General features: G+C 34.2%; 2 protein-coding genes across 5 annotated transcripts in view; one reads left to right on the top strand and one right to left on the bottom strand.

Annotated features, from left to right (window-relative positions):
* LOC128227428 (myotubularin-related protein 6-like) overlaps positions 1 to 7741 on the bottom strand; it is a 51020-nt gene extending 43279 nt beyond the window's left edge. For both annotated transcript variants that reach the window (XM_052937960.1, XM_052937961.1), the window contains exon 1: positions 7645 to 7741. In XM_052937960.1, the coding sequence (XP_052793920.1) occupies positions 7645 to 7668 (24 nt within the window). In that variant the 5' untranslated portion in view covers positions 7669 to 7741. The remainder of the gene's footprint in view (positions 1 to 7644) is intronic.
* A 2026-nt stretch (positions 7742 to 9767) lies between these two features.
* LOC128227431 (nucleoporin p58/p45-like) overlaps positions 9768 to 19882 on the top strand; it is a 30036-nt gene continuing 19921 nt past the window's right edge. For 2 of the 3 annotated variants that reach the window (XM_052937966.1, XM_052937964.1), the window contains exons 1-5: positions 9768 to 9831; positions 11705 to 11751; positions 12218 to 12364; positions 13224 to 13469; positions 18688 to 18744. In XM_052937966.1, the coding sequence (XP_052793926.1) occupies positions 9818 to 9831; positions 11705 to 11751; positions 12218 to 12364; positions 13224 to 13469; positions 18688 to 18744 (511 nt within the window). In that variant the 5' untranslated portion in view covers positions 9768 to 9817. The remainder of the gene's footprint in view (positions 9832 to 11704; positions 11752 to 12217; positions 12365 to 13223; positions 13470 to 18687; positions 18745 to 19882) is intronic. The other variant, XM_052937965.1, reaches the window with a different exon arrangement.

Here is a 19882-nt window from a genome sequence, read left to right as displayed (position 1 = left end):
TCTGAGTTTGATTTATGTCCGACGTTTACATCCGCAATTGAACGGTCTTGTTACATATTACTGTTGTGAAAACAGCAAACGTATTATTGAAAAATAAGATGAATTACTTGTGTCAAATTCATTTAATTTACGTTTATGTATTACACAGAACAGATATAAAACCACAATCACATATACACTTGTACACTGTAAGAAAACAATATACCACAGTATTCTGCTCTTTATAGAGGGGACACCATATTCTGCTGCTATCTGCTTCTTTGTCTTGATTCCCTGCACGACTTCGATGAATGCTTATTACTTCTCGTTGTAAGATTTTGATGACAAATTTTGTTTAGAACGCTTACTCCCTATGGCCGATCCAGATATCCCCCTGGATTTTATACCGGGTTCTTCTCTGAATTGGTCGACCTGAGAGCAGTGGAATTAAGATCTGACATTTTTTTATTTTTTTTTTATTATTCACACTTACCAATAATCCTCAAATTATGACAGTTTTTATTTTGACACGCACGGCAATTTAGCGACATGCCTCAAACCGTCATGAATATTTTCGCACCTACAACTCAATCTACAGTTCGACATAAGGAATAAAGAAAATGTGTGAAACTCGACCACAGGGACTGAAATGGGAGGTCGACATAGCGAAAAAATAGAGATAGAAAAATCGACACAAGCAGATCTGTTTTATATAGAATAAGAAGGAATAAATTCAGGACTGGGGAAAAAAGTCGACACAACAGGAAAGTCGAGATAACTGACGTTGACATAGCGAGTTTGGACTGTACATGTATAACATATCTACAATCATGATTACTTGAGAAACATATAAAGCTGTATATACTAGTTATAATTATAATTGCAGGTTTCAGCACCCCTTAATTGTGTGTTTTTATTGAGACTCTAAATCTCTCATATTGATCATCAAAACCGAGAAACCACAAGAGAAACCATAATCACTCGGCATGAGTGGCCATCATTAGTCACAGAAATATCATTTTCTGTCAGATTAATAAAGAATTCCAACAGTAGTACAAATGGACTGATTGTTTTCTTCAACTTGTGCAGCTTTAGGTAAGAAACTGCAGTTTATAAGAGATCAAATTTAAATCCATGCATGTTTATATACATATTAGCTTTTAGAGCCAGAGGGGTGTTCCAAGACAGACTGCAAATCTATGCCAAATGCTGTAACAAGGCCTAAAAAAAAAATACATTTGGTTCGGGTTACCCGACCCTACCTACGGAATAGGCGCCGACCCTACCGTTTTTATAGTCAGTTTGAAAAAAAAAAATGAAAAACTAAAAAAAAAAAAAAAAAAAAAATAATTCGTTTTTTTTTAATTGCTTTTTAATATTAAGTTTAAACCTTAAATGCTTGTACAGAAGATAGCTTTAACACCATTCTCCAATGATGAAAATTATATTCTTATATTAAACCTAATAAAAAAAATAAATAAAAAAAAATAAAAAGCCTACCTACCCTACCTATTTTTTTTAAGGATGTAACCCTAACCAAACAATTATTTTTTTTAGGCCCAAGCCATTTTTAGCCATATATTGAGCTATTCCGGTATTGATTAAGGATCCAGGGAAGGAAATTGAGTTTTGTCATTTTAGTTAACATATATAAAGATGGGTTATTTACCACAGCAGGGTTAAACTAGGTTTGCAAGAGAAAATTGAAACGAAATCTCAGTATTGTAAGCCTAGGAGTTTTATTTGGCCATAATTGATACAAAAATTAGATTTACAGCAAAAATAATGGAATATAATTACAACAGCAGAAGCTATACTTCATTTATTTTGATTTTTTATTCAAACTTTGAGGTTGTATAGAGATAGCAAGACAATCGGTTTACAAAATCTGATGTCTTTTTTTCTATCAAATGGCAACGAAAGGGGGAATACTCTGTAATCTATCAAGATTCCTTACTAACAGTTAAGACACTTTAGACAATGGTAAGTGACAGAAACAAATTGTGTGTTGTCTTTTATGACTAAAATCCTAAACTATGTGGTTTTTGTTTCATTTTAAAAGGAAATTATCATAATTTAAATCTGCCCATTATGCAAAATGGTTTGCCCCTTGACATATATTACAAAATAACAAAGCTAGAAGGTTGTAGTTGCTTTTGTATAGTTATTTGATGTCCTCCAGCGACAACCACATCTTCACATGTTAGATAATCAATTAACTGTCATACAACATAGACTGTTTGAATGACAACAAAAGTTGCTTAAAAGGCAAACCATGTCCAGAATTATTTTCAGATTAACCTTACAAAATAATACAGTTTACATGCTTGGACAATACATGCCCATAGTGCAATAAAGTATGAGGTGTGTCAGCACATCTGTTATTGCACAACATTATAATAATGATGAAGATGAAGCAAATTTGAATGTGCTTTCAATAGTTGTAATACGGAATGATAAAGTTTCCATGACTCTTTCAGGAATACTGCACAAGCCATCGGTACAGTTCATGATCATTGTTCAAACGAATAAATGAGAGTACAAAACCACTCGGAAAATGATCCATTATGATTAAAAACATAAGAAAACTAAAATTCTGTAGAATTGGAGGGGTTCCTGTCAGAAGCAACTATCATTGACACACAATAATTTTAATGAAAAAGAAACAACTGTGTTGCAATTTTAGAAATAAGCCATGTGTATTTAGATGTTTAAACAATAATAACTCAGGTGCTACTTGGGCAATGATCTGACAATTGAACTTGGGACATTATGCCAACAAGCACTGTCATCAAGATTCATCATCATCAGACGAATAAGTACTTAAGGTTACACTGGACGCCCAAAGACAAATAAATACAATATCAGTTGGTTGCAATATTTCAAGTACACTGTTTCTGCTTAGGCCTAAAAAAAAAAATTGTTTGGTTAGGGTTACATCCTTAAAAAAAATAGGTAGGGTAGGTAGGCTTTTTTTTTTTTTTTTTTTTTTTTTTTATTAGGTTTTATATCAGAATATAATTTTCATCATTGGAGAATGGTGTTAAAGCTATCTTCTGTACAAGCATTTAAGGTTTAAACTTAATATTAAAAAGCAATTAAAAAAAAACGTATTTTTTTTTTTTTTTTTTTAGTTTTTCATTATTTTTTCAAACTGACTATAAAAACGGTAGGGTCGGCGCCTATTCCGTAGGTAGGGTCGGGTAATGCTGAGCAATGTGTAAAAATAAACATTCCAACTGTACAGGAAACAACTGTACAGGAAACAAGAGCTGTCGCAGAGACAGAGCGCTTGACTATTAGCCGCTTTTCAGTGTAAGGAATGAAAAGTTTTGGCAAAACATGGATCACTGTAAAATTAGATTAGATTTCGATGCAATACATGATGTATTTGCTGAGATATTGACATAAATGATGTTACTTGCAAAATTTTAACCAGAATTATCTTACTTGGTTATCCAAGTAGATTGGATGGTTGGGTACCATTGTATAAAGTCTCAATGCAATACATCAAGTCGTTGCTGAGATATTGACCTATGTGTGCATAAATGCAAAACCTTAACCAGAATTTCTAAGTTAAATTATAAAGGCCCATTATTTGCATTAAATTCAAATAAGTGTTATCTAACTTCATTAATTTCGTAGGTTAGATAGTTGGGAATATATATCTAAAGTTTCAATGCAATACATGATGTATTTGCTGAGATATTGAGTTAAAATTGTGGTTACATGCAAAACCTTAACCAGAATTTTAAAGTGGAATAATAAAGGGAAATTATTTTGCATTAAATGCAAACTAGAGTTATCTAACTTGGTTAATTAAGTAAGTTGGATGGTTAAGTACCAGTGTGTAAAGTCTCAATGCAATACATCAAGTAGTTGCTGAGATATTAACCTATGTGTGCTTACATGCAAAACCTTAACCAGATTTTCTAAGTAGAATAAATGGGGTCATTATTTGCATTAAATGCAAACTAGAGTTATCTAACTTGGTTAATTAGGAAGGTTGGATGGTTGAGTACCATTGTATAAAGTCTTAATGCAATAAATCAAGTAGTTGCTGAGATATTAACCTATGTGTGCTTACATGCAAAACCATTACCAGAATTTCTAAGTCAAATAATAAAAGCCCATTACTTGCATTAAATTCAAATAAGTGTTATCTAACTTCATTAATTGAGTAGGTTAGATAGTTGGGAATACATATCTAAACTTTCAATGCAATACATGATGTATTTACTGACATAATGACTTAAAGGTGCTTACATGCAAAACCTTAACCAAGGTGTGACGCCGATGCTGCCACGGACGCTTGAGTGAATGGTATAGCTCTCCTAATTTTTCGAATAGTTGAGCTAAAAATGTTATATACCCAACAACTTTGTGCAATGACAAAATTGTGTGGTCATTCTTGAGGCTTCTGATTCTTTCACTTAAAGGAAATTTCTGTGGTCAAGTCTCTAGAAAGTGGCTTTTAATGTCTATTCCTATAATGGCCATTAAATGGATCGTGGATAACCAGCTATTGACAGTAAACTTAGTGGTCAATCACAGTCATCATAATTAGACGTTTGGTTGAACAAGCCCGAATCCTTAAACCAGAGCTTGGCATTTCATTTTTAACATGCCTAGCTTATAATATATGAGCTGAATCACACAATTTTGGGCAATCAGAGTACATTTGCTTTCATTTTTATTAGGTACATCTGTACTTCAATAAAATGACCTATCAGAAAGAATTACAGAAAATATCAAGAGGATATCTCTAAAATTGATAGAAGTGTTACAAATAAAGGCTTTGAATTCCAAATTTGATGTCAAACACATGAAATCATTATGAACAAAGGAAATTATTGAAATGACACGCATATACTTAGTATCACAGCAATATTCCAACAAGCTAATAATACAAGTTTCTTTTTTTTTCTTACATGGTATCACTGCTATGAAAAATAAATAAAGAGGAGTATGATGATTCATTTCATTATTCTAAATGATCAAGCCATTTGAAACCATGAATGCAGTCAAAACAAGTTGGGATGGAAGCTGTGGTTGCTATGGAAACATGAGTAACGTAATTCTCATAAATGGTCAAGAAAATGACAATCATTTTAAAATAACAAGTTTGAAAGGAAAACACATTGAAAAGTTTCTTTTTTGGGGCATTTTTAATTAATGATTACATCATTTGTAATAATTATTCCCGAAAGCCCAGAATTGAGCAATCTTGTCCATATAATTCAGAATTAGAGCAGGCCTGGAAAGCACTTTACAAGAACATGTTGTGCATGCTTGTGTTGCAAGTGATTTGCCTTCTTGATATACAAGCCTAATCAGATGAAAGCACTTTCATGCATGTTCTTCATAAGTGTAAAATTACCTATATTGGAAACAAGGGGTTTAATAGACCTTAAAAAAATGCTTTTTGGAAGATTGAATAACTTTCCTCCAGAGTGTTCTAAAATATGGTTGAGGATTTAAGAGGTTAATGTCTCTGTGTGCACAAGAGCCATGTGGTTTTTTAAGGGTACAACTAATATATATTCAAATTTGAACTATCCAACCACGTATGAAGTCTTTTGACAACTGTCATTTTAACGGGATTTTTTATATTCCAATTGCGCATGCGCACACAGATCAAACTTAAATGCAACATCCAAACTGACATGAAAGCTCTTTGATGCATGTTCTTCAAAAATGTACAATTATTTGCATTGTAAACAAGAATAGCCAAATTCATTTAAACCTATGAAACTTATATATATATATATATATATATATATATATATATATATATATATATATATATATATATATATATATATATATATATCAGAACAAGATAATGAACATTAGAGCTGCAATGATTCACTTAAAGCTCATGTCAATTTGATTAATTTCAATTTGATTCATGATTGACTTATTGTTGCTATTTAATATGAAGTTGTATATTTAAAGGTTGTTTAATTATTGTAATTATGAAAAGCTAGGACAGTGTTTCATCAAGAACAAGTTTTAATTAACCAAAACTTTCTGTTTACAAAGTTAAATAAAAAAAATACACAGAAACTATCTGTTGATAATATTAAAATGAATAACAAAACATGAAATGGTTTTGTTATTCATTTAAATTTTATCAACAGATAGTTTCTGTTATAAATATGTGGTGTTTTTCTGTACATGTCGAATTCAATGATTTGATAGAGTTAAATTTTTAACACATTGATGGAATGTTTCCTTTTCAAATGCTGCAAGAGATTAGTCGAACTGCCCTACTTGGAATAACTAATGTCATTGATCCAAGTTTTACATGTTGCTTTATGTATCAATTCGTTGTAGAGCCCAAAATGTGCTCACACTCTTGATTTTAGTTTTTTAGGAGCATCTTTCAGTGAGGGAGACGCCATGTGACTAGGGTAGTAAGAACGAAACTCTGTCATAGATTGGATGCCAGATTAACCAAATAACCAATCGCACACTGTGTAACATAAGTCAACATGTCTAGAATGCAGATACAATGGGTCATTTTGTGGCATGCAGGTTTAATATGCTGATCAAATCTAATTTAGGGGTTTCTGTATCAAATCGGCGAGTTTAAAATTAGTTTTTTGATGCATTGGAACAATTCGTTGCACCTCTAATGACCATGTGTTAAAATATGTTAGTGATTTGTAAACCAGCAAGCAAAAGGGACACTTCAGTTGCAAATGATGAAGACTCTGAATGTGAATTAGATATTGATTCTGATTTGCGATATGAACGTTTCATCGAATACGGCACAATTTGTCAAACATTGGCCGCTATCTTAGGCCTAAAAAACACATTTGGTTCTGGTTGCCAGACCCTACATGTACCTACGAAATAGGAGCTGACCATATTGTTTTATTGTTAGTTAAACCTTCAATGCTTTATACACATATTTTTTGCTCTAACACCATTCACCAATGATGACAAAAACGTTCTTACATTATGCCTTATAACAAGAAAAAAAATTAAAATGCCAACCTTCCCTACCTGTTTTTAATAATTGTGTAACCCTAACCAAACCAAATTTTGTTTTAAGCTAACTCTTTAATTGATAAAGTGACATGTCAAAAGTGTATGTCAATGAATATATTATGCCATAAATCTATAATCTGGTGTTCCAATGTTGTCAACAACTGCAGAAATCAAGGTCTAAACATGTAGGACTGCACTCTAGTGAAGTTCAAACTCATGTTTTAACAGCTGTTTGATACAAAACTGCATGTATTATGATTCAGGTATTCATAACAATATACTCACTTTGATCAACAGAAGTAACTGCACATTTTACTATCAGATAATAATTTACATCATAATTTTTTTTATCATTGCATCATAAAAAAGCCAACAAAGATATTTTATTTCATTAACAATAGACAGCAAATCCCTTGGTTAATGATCAAATTAGTTTTTATTTTTAAATTGAAAAAGGAAACACATCTAAATGAGGCTGGCGTTAAGTCGGAAAACTGCCAGTCAAAACGAATTAGCCCAGTCATTGTGAGTCACAAAGTTGACAGCCAGGTTCAAAATGAAAACAAAACTATTTTAAAATCAAATATTGAGTTGGACATGCAATGGCACGAATTAATGTCATGTAAATGTTGGTTGCATGTTCCATTGATTTTGACTTTTCCTCACCTTTGGGGTCTTTATGAGATCCATTACGTTATTTTTTGTTGTTTTCTGTCAATAACATAATTTATTCGTTAGTCTTCGCCATGACACTCCTCCCCGGAAGTGATTAGTAATGGAACTCAACGCATACGAATAACCAAAAGATAATTTGGGTGGTGCTAAAACGCGGTATTCGGTAGCCGGTGTCACCTGGTACCCAAAATCACTTTCCGATATTATTAGATTGCCGCTTGCTGGATTGGTCTGACGCTAAAAACAGACGCAGAATGGGAACTATCTCTTTTTCACTTTTTAGTTAACTTGCTACTTTTATATGTTATGTCACTCCGAAGTAAGAAGTTAGAATTTTATGTATTCGAACATAATTTTTTTTTTTTTATATGCAATTCAATAAAAAAAAAAAACGTATTATGCATGTTGTTCCCGTAGGTTTTATACTTTCCGCAAAAATTGCACTTTCCTCTTACTTGTTATACCGGTTATATGACATGAAGTAAAACCTTTAAATGATATCATTAAGATTTTACCTCATGTCATTTAACTGACTTAGAATACAACGTCTGACAAGGAGTGTGTATTGCAAGAGGGGCAGCAGGCGGGCCTTTAATCACCCGAGAAAAATAAAATTCTTAATAATTAAGCATAGTACTTCGTGATTGCCTATCTGCCATTGGCTCAAAGTGTACTTCGTATCAAAATGCTATTTCTTAAAGCTTTTAACTTTTTCTTTCCACTAGGTTGCTTTATCATCCTGATGAGATAGAAAACATGATCACCTAAAAATGCTCAGCCCATTACTATAAACGCAATTGTGTATACTAAACAAAATAAACGAAAAGAAACATTACAATACCATTACCTGATGTAGCCTGCGTAAGCGATTCGTACCCAGGCCGGGCGCAAGTTCGGTCAATAAAAAAAAATACTCATGAAATGAATTTAACGTAAACTTAAAATAACGAGCACGATCATTGTATACGCCGAGAACCACTATAATCTGGACCCTTCATCCGGGACTGCTATATGATATATATATGTATGTATGTATGTATATATATGATATATGATATGTATACAGAATATTTATTGTTTAACATATTTTACTGTTTTAAATTATTCGGAATTATACGAAAAGGACTTCATGGACTTATGCATGGTATCAAGTACGATATAATAATCGACTTTCCAACATAACTTAGCCTGGTAAACAAACACTTCATCTCCGCTGTTATGAGATGAACGCGTATAGGCACATTGAAGCGTTGGTTTCCATTACTTTTAGAAGTTATAAATTGATTTAATGATGTATAATCTACGTTGCGGTGACAAAACATTTCCTTTCTGTTCTTCTTTCGTTTTCACATCGAGGGGTGAACGCGAAAAGGTTTTAAGTGACATTAAATAAAGAAGGAGATAGAACCTTTTCGCTTTCAACCATCGACATGAAAGGATGAGGTATTACAGAGTATGATGTTACACTTCAGTCTAACCAGAAACTATTAAATGCAGGTCACCACAAAAAATAACGCCAAACGAAACCAAATATATATTATTTTGCGCCCAGAATAGTCAAGAAAGAAACCAGTATCGGGAAAAAATATAAAAATTATAAAGGCTCAACGAATGACCAATTCTTCTAAATTAAAGCTTGTACACAACCATAGTACCTGTAGAAGTCCAGGATGATACATGTTATATTCTATGCAAGGTGATGGTGTTGTTTTAATAACGCTTCTGGTCCAGGAACATTGAAGGAAAAACGGGTTTTGACCCACGCTTAATTCATTCAATGAAAGATATTCAAATTGAGAAAATAAATTATATATACGTGAAAAAAGAGCATACACTGGACCAGGGGCTACATGTTTATGTCTAGATAGTCCAGTATGGATGATAACTATCCCGCACATGCATATTAAAACGGGAAAAAATCAATTTAATATCTGAATCTAAATCACTATTTCAAAGTAGAATACATATTTTTTCGTAACTAGCTTATAATACCAGAACAAAGTAAAGTATCACTGATATCGGGCCTTTATATACACCGGCATTATATATTACAGTACATGTATAATCTCAGTATATAGACATAATCCGGATACCGGCTTTGCATAATATCGATACCGGGTTTTAGTACCACCCATAATTTCTTTTGGTTTAAAAGACTTGAAAAATGTCTTTCGGAGGGTAATTTCGCTTTGTCGTTTTTGCGTCTAACCTGTTTACTGTCACGAACACAATCACTCGCAATGAAATAAAATTGTTCTGATCTTTAATTTATTACAGTGTAAAACACGTGCTTCTGCGTTTCTTTATTACACTTGAAAGTAAAAATAGATGCATATCCGGATTTTTGTCTTCGGATAATGCACACCAACACTCGCCATGGTTCCGTATTTCTTATTGAAAATCCAGTAGTAGGTTGCCCTTGACCTGAAGATGACCCATATTGTGTGTTGGGTCAGTGTCATTGGGCAGTGTCATGATCACTTTGTCTCCGCAGTTATTTGATGACACCTTAACGGTTTAACTTAGGAACACCTAGTCCAAATAATTGTACGTTGACGGATTTTTTTTATATTTTTGATATGGCAAATCCTTCACGTACAAATTGTTTAGTATCAAAAGTGGGTAGTTGTTCCGATCAGGATTCCGGGTTAAAGCATATAGCGTCTATAAAATATCATAAAAACAAGAAATATTACCAGATAATGTTATTTTATATTAGTTCCGTACTCAAAAAATAAATATCCAACTTATAATTATGAGTCTGACTGTCATGTGTTAACAGTGATAAACGGTTTTTCACACCTTATCAAATTGCCTTTTAATTGTCATTGCAATTTTTACAACTTGCGAAAATTTTAACACCTAGCAATTGTTTGTTTATTTTGGAACACGCGTTCGGGAAATTATGACCTTGAGGGAGCCATAAGAGGTTTTGTACATGATTTGTGTACCTGAGACCGAGTATATTGCTCAACTCCTCGACATAATTAGGTTTAGGTATATTTTATATGAAAATAGAAGGAAAAATGTTCGGGACCAAGCTCCTACCTCGAGGGAACGCCGGTTCTCGAATGACCGCTTGTTCGAACGACCGCAGTTTTACTGTACTAGGTTACACTCCCTTGACAAATAGATGACACTGATTTTGGGCGAATCTGTTGGTCAATGTCACAATTTTCAATCTCATGAAAACTTTCTGCACAATACCTTGTGAAAGTTTATATCTAGAACCACAAAACTTCAGTGGGTACCCTTTTCAGACCAGTTAAGACTGCGAAATGTTTTGATGGTTACGATCAGGTTAAACACTGTAACAAAACTAGGATATGAACAGCTTGACTGAGGATCATGAAACTCCATTTTGAGAAGCAGTTGACCTGAGAAAATGGCTTCAGAGAGCGCGAAATTTTTAACTCACAAAATCTGAAGTTCACTTGCAATTTTTATTCACCCCTTTGTTTTTGCTTTGTATGAGGATAAGACTGCCTCATTTGATAGTCAAATATTGCCACCTACAATTAGACACAAAATGCCGGTTTACCAGATGCGCAATAATGGCTATTACTAAAACCTGGGCAACCATAACTTGACTATGAAAAAAGACTTTCAATATAATTGTACTGCAATGAAATGTATGTTTTCGTTACATAATATATATATATATATATATATATATATATATATATATATATAAATTCATGAACAATAATTGTACAGAAAACAATAATTGTACAAAAAAACAACAAATCTGTGCATTTTATGGCAGTTTAATCCCATTAAGCATTTCGTGTATGGTATGTGTATAGTGTAAAGGGATCCAGGTATTTTGTAATTGTCTACTTTTATGTACTATGCTTGTGAAGAAGTCAATGACATCAATTTTATGCACATTTTTTGAAAACCAAAGAAAGGCGAAGAGAAGCTAATTTATAATTTGAAGGTCAAAAGTCATGGCCATTGAAAAAATGCATATCCTTGGTCAAAAGTCAGAGTCATTTTAAAAATGCATTGTTTTTGAGGCATAATGTTTTACAAACATCTCTTGTTTCAGATTCAGTTTTGGTGCCAAGACAACTGCCACATCTGGCACGACCGCAGGTGATCACACATCTTTCAAGTGTATTTTGTATACTTTTCAGTTGTTTTATATATATAGAATATAAACTTTAATTGCATGTACATGTAGTCAGCATTTTTTCTTTGTTAAAATTGTTAATCTTCCAACAGAAATAATTTTTCCGCTTTCACAATAGTTTCTTAACCATCGCATTATTTGTTAACTGCAGTGATTAACAAATCTAGCACTGGCGTATGGAATCATATTACCGTAAATGCTAGGGCATTCTGCTTGAACTGATTTAGACAAGTCAGAGAGCATGTGAGTTTACCGGGTTAACTCCATTGTTAAAACGTCTGACTTGCAAGCAGTGGGTCCAGGGTTTGAGTTTGTAACAAAAATGAAGTACATAAAAAGAAGCCTACAGAAGTTAATTACACAAGAACAACTTTATTTTATGCAGAAATCATGAGTATCATGTTTAATCTTTTGTTGTTATTATTGCAGCCCCTGGTGGGTTTACGTTTTCAACACCAGCTACATCATCCACAGCTCCAGCAGGAGGGTTCTCATTTTCCACTCCAGCTGCGGCCACCACTGCAGCCACTGGACTTGGTTTTGCCAAACCTCTAGCTGCCTCCACACCAGCACCTGGTGGGTTTCTAGGTTTTCATCAATCATGTTTTGTTGTGTCGCCTGTAAAGGTACATATAGGTATTAATTGTTGTGGCTGGGGCAGCATCAGCAGAATCTTGTGCAGACAATTACTTAGGTATTTATTATCCAATGATTATCCAATCATGAAACTTGGTGATAGTGCTTATGGGCATACTGTCTCGGTCAGGTTTTTGGTAGGTAAATCACCTTAATAATCTATAATTATAATAAGTTGGCTTTATACTTATTGTTTAAGAGAACTGCATGTTAATTAGACAAAGTTCTGATTTTGCTACAAAATCTTGCTCCTTTAATATTACAATTGGTATAACAATTGGTGTGACTATGATTGGTGCTCCAAACAGGCGACTCACTAATTCAGAAAAGTACTAGTTTATTTGTAAACATGAAAAAACAGAAGCCAAATTATACATATGTAAGAAAACAAAACATGCATCTCAAGCTTTCATCGTATATTTTATTCATATATTGTGGAAAAGGTCTAAAATTTGCATTGAATTAATATGCAAACTGAATTATTTGAGATAAAACTTGTATAAATTAATTTATATTCTACATTTTCTACATGTATACTAAATTAACTTAAATTTTAAAACATTTACCAGGTAACATGTTGCCTTTTGATATCTAAAGTCCAGGTTGATTTTGAACTGCTTGTATAGTTAGTCTATGAATATAATAAAATATGGTATCCATTTATTCATCTTATGTCTATCGTTGCCAATTAACTTATTAAAACATTATTTCAATTGATTTCAAAAGAGTACTAAACTGCGCTTATAACTGCAGACATTGTGAAGGCAACAGCAATGATCATAATGATGTTTATTTACAGCAGGGTTCGGTTTGGGTGGCACCATGACCTCAACAACTACATCGGCTAGCACAGGTTTTGCTCTTCCAGTCAATCCTGGCTCCACAGCAACCGGCGTCAGTTTTGCCCTGCCGACAACATCCACCATGAAGACCAGTGCTCCTAGTGGATTCACTTTAGGACCAGCTGCTCCCGCTTCCACCGGAACTAGCATTTTTGCGAAACCTGCAGCTACTAGTGGCATATCTTCATTTTCATTGGCGCCTGGTAAAGTTTGTTTGAGCAATGTTTAAACTGTTCAAGGTTAAACACTACTAATTAATTTCCCTATACAATACACTCAATGAGTTAGACCCACTTTCCTCGCTCACTCCATGGGATAACGCCAATGTTTGCGGGTTTCCTCCGAGGGTAAAACTGTTTCACTCTCTGAAAGCCACTCCCAGTTCCTCAGAGTTATCCTTATACGATGGCAACGGAAATTGTTCGATTTTATAATTCAGCGCCGGATATCTGCATCTGATGAGATAAGCAAGGAATGTTGTTCAGGTGTTATTTGTTTTTTTATAATGTATCTTATAATTATATGATATATATTATTGGTTGTTAAAAATAGCAAGCGATGTTTTCGGGGATTTTCCACTGAAAATGAGGCAAGACGGTCTTCAATCATGTGCTGTGAACTTTGACGCATGTTTGACGCCAGTCACTTACAATCGGGAATTTGCAAAAATCTCAAAATTCACAAAGGGAAATGGAAAGTGGGTCCATCTTGCAGGGCTCATCCTAGACAGAAATTTTAGGGAGAAGTGAGAACGGGGGAGGGTGCGGGAGGGGGTTCCCCCCTCTTGGAGGTCGGAAAATTTTGAGATTTTAAATGTCAAATGGTGGGTTCTGGTGTGCCCTGGACAACTTTTCTATGCAATTAAATAGGTGTTTAAATTGTTTTAAAATAGTCATACTGGTTTTTAGTTGGAATTAATTTGTTGTATATATCTTTAAAAAAAAAAGTCAAGTTTCAAACATTTTATTACATGCAAACCTATCATGCACACATAAATATATATCTGAATTTAAATACATGATAAATAAATAAAATAAGCTAATAAATACAAACAAAACTAGCTGAAATCAAACAACATGACATCAATTGTAAAAAAACAAAAAAGTAGTCAATATATCATCACATCCTAGTTCTCAAAACAAGAAGCACTATACACTTGATCAGTCTACACAATGTAGGTCTCAAGGTCAGCCGAGATCAGCACCTATGGCCCCGGCAAGCTGGAGGTGGTACTGAAATTCCACCTTGGGGAGCTCCCGCTTGGCCAGGTGGTAGGCAGTCTTAAGGAGCTTGACCCCAAGCTCGTCATCCTTTGACAGTTTAGCCAGTACAATTTTCTTCATGGGTTCCTGGGAACTCAGAACTGTCTTTTCCAAGGCGGCCTTGTGCTGATATGCTGAAAATACACAAAATATTTCACAGTATCTCATCATTTTCAGCTGTCATTTAAAATAATTTGGGCATATATTACAACATGTTTTAAAATATATTAAGCCAGACACCTTAAAATTAATACCACTTTGAATTGATTTATCTGCGGACTAAGCAATGCTTCTATTGTTTTAATAAATACTTACACAAGCCATGTCTCTGATGATTGGTTGTTTTTGCTGGTTGGTCATGTCCACGGGCGTAGGCGTTGTCCAACTTAGCACCTCTACAAACTTCGCAGTGCCAATTTTTATCTTCATCTTCGTTGTACCAACTGAAATTATTTTGATAATTTGACTTTTTGAATGATTTCTTATTTGAACTGTCGATCATGTCATCACTTTCAACATCGTCAGCTTTACGTTTCAGGCCAGGGGAATCCCGCAGAAGCCACGTAGAAAGCATGATTACTATTGAACAGAATCCAAAATATCTCGTATATATAGAATATTGATGTGAACCGTTCGAAGAAAAAATAATAATGGAAGCATTTCTGAAATTAAAAAAACAACAAACCTGGAACTGTGATTCGCACTTGCCCTTCTCGCTAACTTCGCGATAATCACACCCAATTAAGTTCATTTGTCATCAGTGCACATCATTTAAACCGCTATTGTCATAAAGTATAAATCCTAATTGGCACTAACTGACATTTACAAACATCGGCAAGTGTAAATATTAATCCCTTACAATTTTATTACATCGATGACGTAGCACATGTACACAAAGTCAATGGTGCAAACACGTGCCTCGATTGAATAAAACAAGCGTTCTCATTGGCTGAAGTCAATGGAGCATATTTACTAGGTTTAACACGATTGGCTGTTTGTCAATCGAGCTGACCAGGCGGGAGGCGGAGTCGCTCTGTTTTGACAAGCGTTAGTTCTTAGCGATATCGACTTTTTGATCTTTGAAAAAGTCGGCGAAGTTGACTTCGCTTTGATCTTAGAAAATAGCGAAGTTGCTGCGGGCAGGGCGACTTAATCGCCTAAGTCGCCTGGTAGGATGAGCCCTGTCTTGTTGACTGTACTGTACATTTCATTTCAAACAAGCAACACTTCAGATTATATTTTTTTTCTAGTTTTTCAGGAATATGACAACCATACATTTCCTTAAAATTCAATTAAAACCCAATCAATTTTAACATTAAAAAGGTAGGTTGTCTTTCTCTTACAAAAATTTCACTCACTTTGAAGCTCAGCGCTATTAATTTATCAAGGAATCCATGTTGCATCAGTCTGAAAGACAGCCAAGTTCTGGTCCAGCAAAACATATTTAATATCTCAGATATTTATGATTTTTTCTCTCTTGAGTGTAGGTATTACACTGAACTTAATGTATGACAACTATAAATTATGTGCATCACTCATAGGGCTGTAACGAGTACCCGAGTAAGTGCCAGTCAAGCAAAATATTTGTCACAAATACTCACCAATGCTGAGATCGCTGAATCGCGATTCAAGTGCAAAATTTAATAAAAGTATAAAACAAAATGATTTTATTCAATTTCAGCAAATATTGCGGTTGTTAATAAATAAAACACATCCAAAATATGGAAATACGTTACACTGGGGCAACCGGAAGTTAATTCATACAGAGCTAGCATTCAATTCAGTGTGCGGTGTACCAATGGAGAATGCTTCTTTTCAAGGTTTTCAGGGAATATATAGATTTAAAAAGAATACAAATAAAGAAATAAGAAATAAAAAGTCAAAGAGCATTACAGAAATTATAAAGAGAAGATCTACAATTATAGAATAAAATGCAAAACTTATGTACTGTAACATTTATTTTCGTCTGCAATTCAATGTCAACATGGCATCCCCGTCAACAAAAACATCAAATCCAGCGCTATAAAATCATAAACTTAGGTGAAAAAAGACTTATGCAGGTCATATTGCATTATTTGTAATTTAGCAGATTGAGTAGCTGAGATTGAGTGTGTATTGTGTAAACGAAGAAAGTTTAAATGTTGTTAACCCTAAAAACACTGAAGCTTTTGTTATTGTTTTATTATTAATTTACTTTCAAAATATATATTGCTTTTAACCAAGTGAATCTTGAATCGATTCGTGGATCGCAAGTCAAAGATCGCGATTCGAATCGGATTGCCTTTTGTCTGGCAATACACAGCCCTAATCACTCAGACTTAAACAAAATATCAAAATGAAGTAGCATTCAAATCTTAAATATAGAGATGGCATCCTAGACCACATCCTGTTCTTAACATTTATTTATAACATTCATTTAAGTACCATATCTCCTCGACTATAAGACGGGGAAATTGGGTCCCGATTTTTAACCTGAAAGTAGGGGACCTGTCTTTAAAATAGTCGATAAAATATTAAAAAAAGATTTAAGTCAAAGTCAATAATATTTTACAAAGGGTATTCGGCTAACCAGTATATCGTCTGCTGATGCAAGTATGGGGCGAATAAGTAAACAACAACACGAAATCCCTTCAACACGCGTTCTCTGACGTCACATATAGTGTAACATTTGATCTTCATTTTTTCTCATGACGCGTGTCTGTTTAATTAGTTTGACAGATATATCAAAACAGTAAATTGTAAACTTAATATGATGTAGGTACCTAACTGCCAATTTGATTATGCAGACAAATGACAATGCAAATATAAATCCTTTATGATCGACTTGTCGCCATTCAAGGGACAATATTGGCTATTAAGCATAATTGCTAAACAAACACCTATTCATGCATTGCCTCCGCTTTTCGCAGTTTTGTTATTGAAACCATTTACTTTTATGGTGTAAATTACGGTTTATTGATCACAACATAACAGTCAATCTTTTGATTTTAATTGGGTTAACTAAAATGATTTCAATTCTGATAAGTAACGTCCTTTCTCCCACCTCAGATAAGTAGATCCAAAAATTTAACCATGCTAGATATTCTTATCTTGCCCACGGGCGAAGATAAAATGCCCGTATGGAACTCCTTTTTAATGGTCACCGCATTGTAATTACCTCCCTTTTTGAAGACTGTCGTCAGTAGCATTAAGGAAATCTTGTCTTATGGTTATATTTAGAACGCTAGTTAATTATTTCTCGCTTCGACTGTCACCATAAAACAGTTTTCACACACCATTCAAGAAATAATGCTTCATTCTCCTTAGAACTATTTAAAAAGACCGATTTGACTATTAACATTAACTGGATCACTGCGCGCATATCCATGACAACCACGTGCTATCGCATATCCATATGCAATTATTTTCACTAAGCACAAGAGTTCCAGCAAAAAATACATTTTTACTTAATTTTGTTTAACTGAGGTGGGAGAAAAAGCATCTAACATAGCCGCTCGTGTAATATAGGTTCATCCCAACCCTCGCGCAGGGTGTTTTGCGGAAACCTCGTTTCGGCAAAACACCCTACGCTCGGGTCGGAATGAACCTATCTTACACTCTCGGCCATTGAAGATACTTATAATCTTGCAACCTTAAATGCGTGAACTTGTACTAATTTTTAACCTACCTCCAAATAGAGAGCTCACAGTTGTTAGCCATTTTCAAGCAAAACAAAAAATTACTGCGAAAGTCAATACTTGTCTGTTGACCTGGAACATTTTCACACATTTGGAGGAATTAAAGGAGTTTGGATTGCTTAAAAATTGACCCTGTCTTATAAATGAGTCGAAACAAAAAGTACCAGAATTCATGGGCAAAGTAAGGGGGTCGTCTTATAAGCGGATTGCCTTTTAGTCAAGGAAATACAGTACACAACATTGTAATTAAGAAGTCAAATGATGATTATTTGTTTTCTATCATGAAAAATGTTTAACTAGTTTTTGCCTTCCGGAAGTTAAGATTTTGATTGCAGTAGAAATGGAAAGAAGAGGGGATAAAATGCATGGAAACAAGAACTGTTATATTTAAATTAAAGTCCTGAGAAGATGAGTTCTTAAATAAATTATTATCAATGTTGATTGTAATAACTTAAAGACTTATATGAATCATTTACCTTCAGCTCAACCAGCTGCCACATCTAGTGGAGGGTTCTCTCTTACTGGGGGCCTCAAACTTGGTGAGTATAATAGTCAATATTTGCGGCGAAGATTTTCTGATGATTTTAATTGGGATGGATTTTTGCCTTGAACGTCATTGTAAAGATTGTTGACTTGTTAAAAGTTTGGATGGTTTCAAGTGGAAAGCTGAGGCATCAGGCTATAATTGGGGAAAGAAAACACTGATGTAACCACAAGAGTCATATATAAGGGAGAAGTTTCTATCAAGTTAATTTTTATCCTAGGATTGTTTACACTGCATGAAGAAAAATTCACCCTCAGCTCAAAGTAGTGTAGTTACCGTATTGAGAATTCCTCCTGTAGTTTTAGCTTGTCCAACTTGATTTGATCACTGGAAATGGTTGTGATTTTAACAGCATTCTGTTATCAGTCTCTGAAATAAGTTCATGCTTTCGGTTCCCTTCAAACTCTTTCATAAAGAATATCACAAGAATTAAACTTACTTTCTATTATTCGATTTATTTTAACTGTCATATGTGCATAATTAAACAAACAGTGCACTAGCATAATAAGTGCAACACCGCATTTATCTGTGCTGAATGTCAACTTAATATTGAAACCCGACATCATTTTATACAAATGTGCGCATCTTAAACTAGACAACTGGGCTGGGGGAGTTGGGCTTTATGCTCCTCCTATGTCTGAAGCAGTTTGCAATGGGTACAATGGCATCCTAAATTTCAAAAATCAATCTGGGGGAGGCCCTTGCCCCCTTGGGACCCCCATAGTTGCCTAGGCCCTTAACGCAATTAGGGACATATAGCCCCCAGGCCCCTGCTAAACTGGGCGTCTTCCTCATTCTTACTGAAAACTCCCTGATCTATGATACAACTTATCTGATAAAAAAGACACCCCTGAATTGCCTGTAAAAACACTGAGTAGGTATAGACTTTAAAAATTATTCCAGATTAGCGAGATTGATATGTGAGAATATCACATCCACCCTGTTTGACACAAAAAAGTGCAGAAAACGCACAGAAAACGTGCGTTAAACGCAGCGTTATTGGCACTGCATTTTAAGCGTATTTTTCTTACCGAGTGCGTAAAAAGTGAATAAAATTGAACAGAAAAGCGCACTTAAGGGTATTTTTTCTGCGCTTTTTACAAAAAACGCACTCGAGTGTATTTTAAGTGCAT

The sequence above is a fragment of the Mya arenaria genome, chromosome 3 (assembly GCF_026914265.1).
Source record: "Mya arenaria isolate MELC-2E11 chromosome 3, ASM2691426v1".
In the NCBI taxonomy this organism is placed as follows: Eukaryota; Metazoa; Mollusca; class Bivalvia; order Myida; family Myidae; genus Mya; species Mya arenaria.
This window is presented reverse-complemented; position numbering and strand designations above follow the sequence as displayed.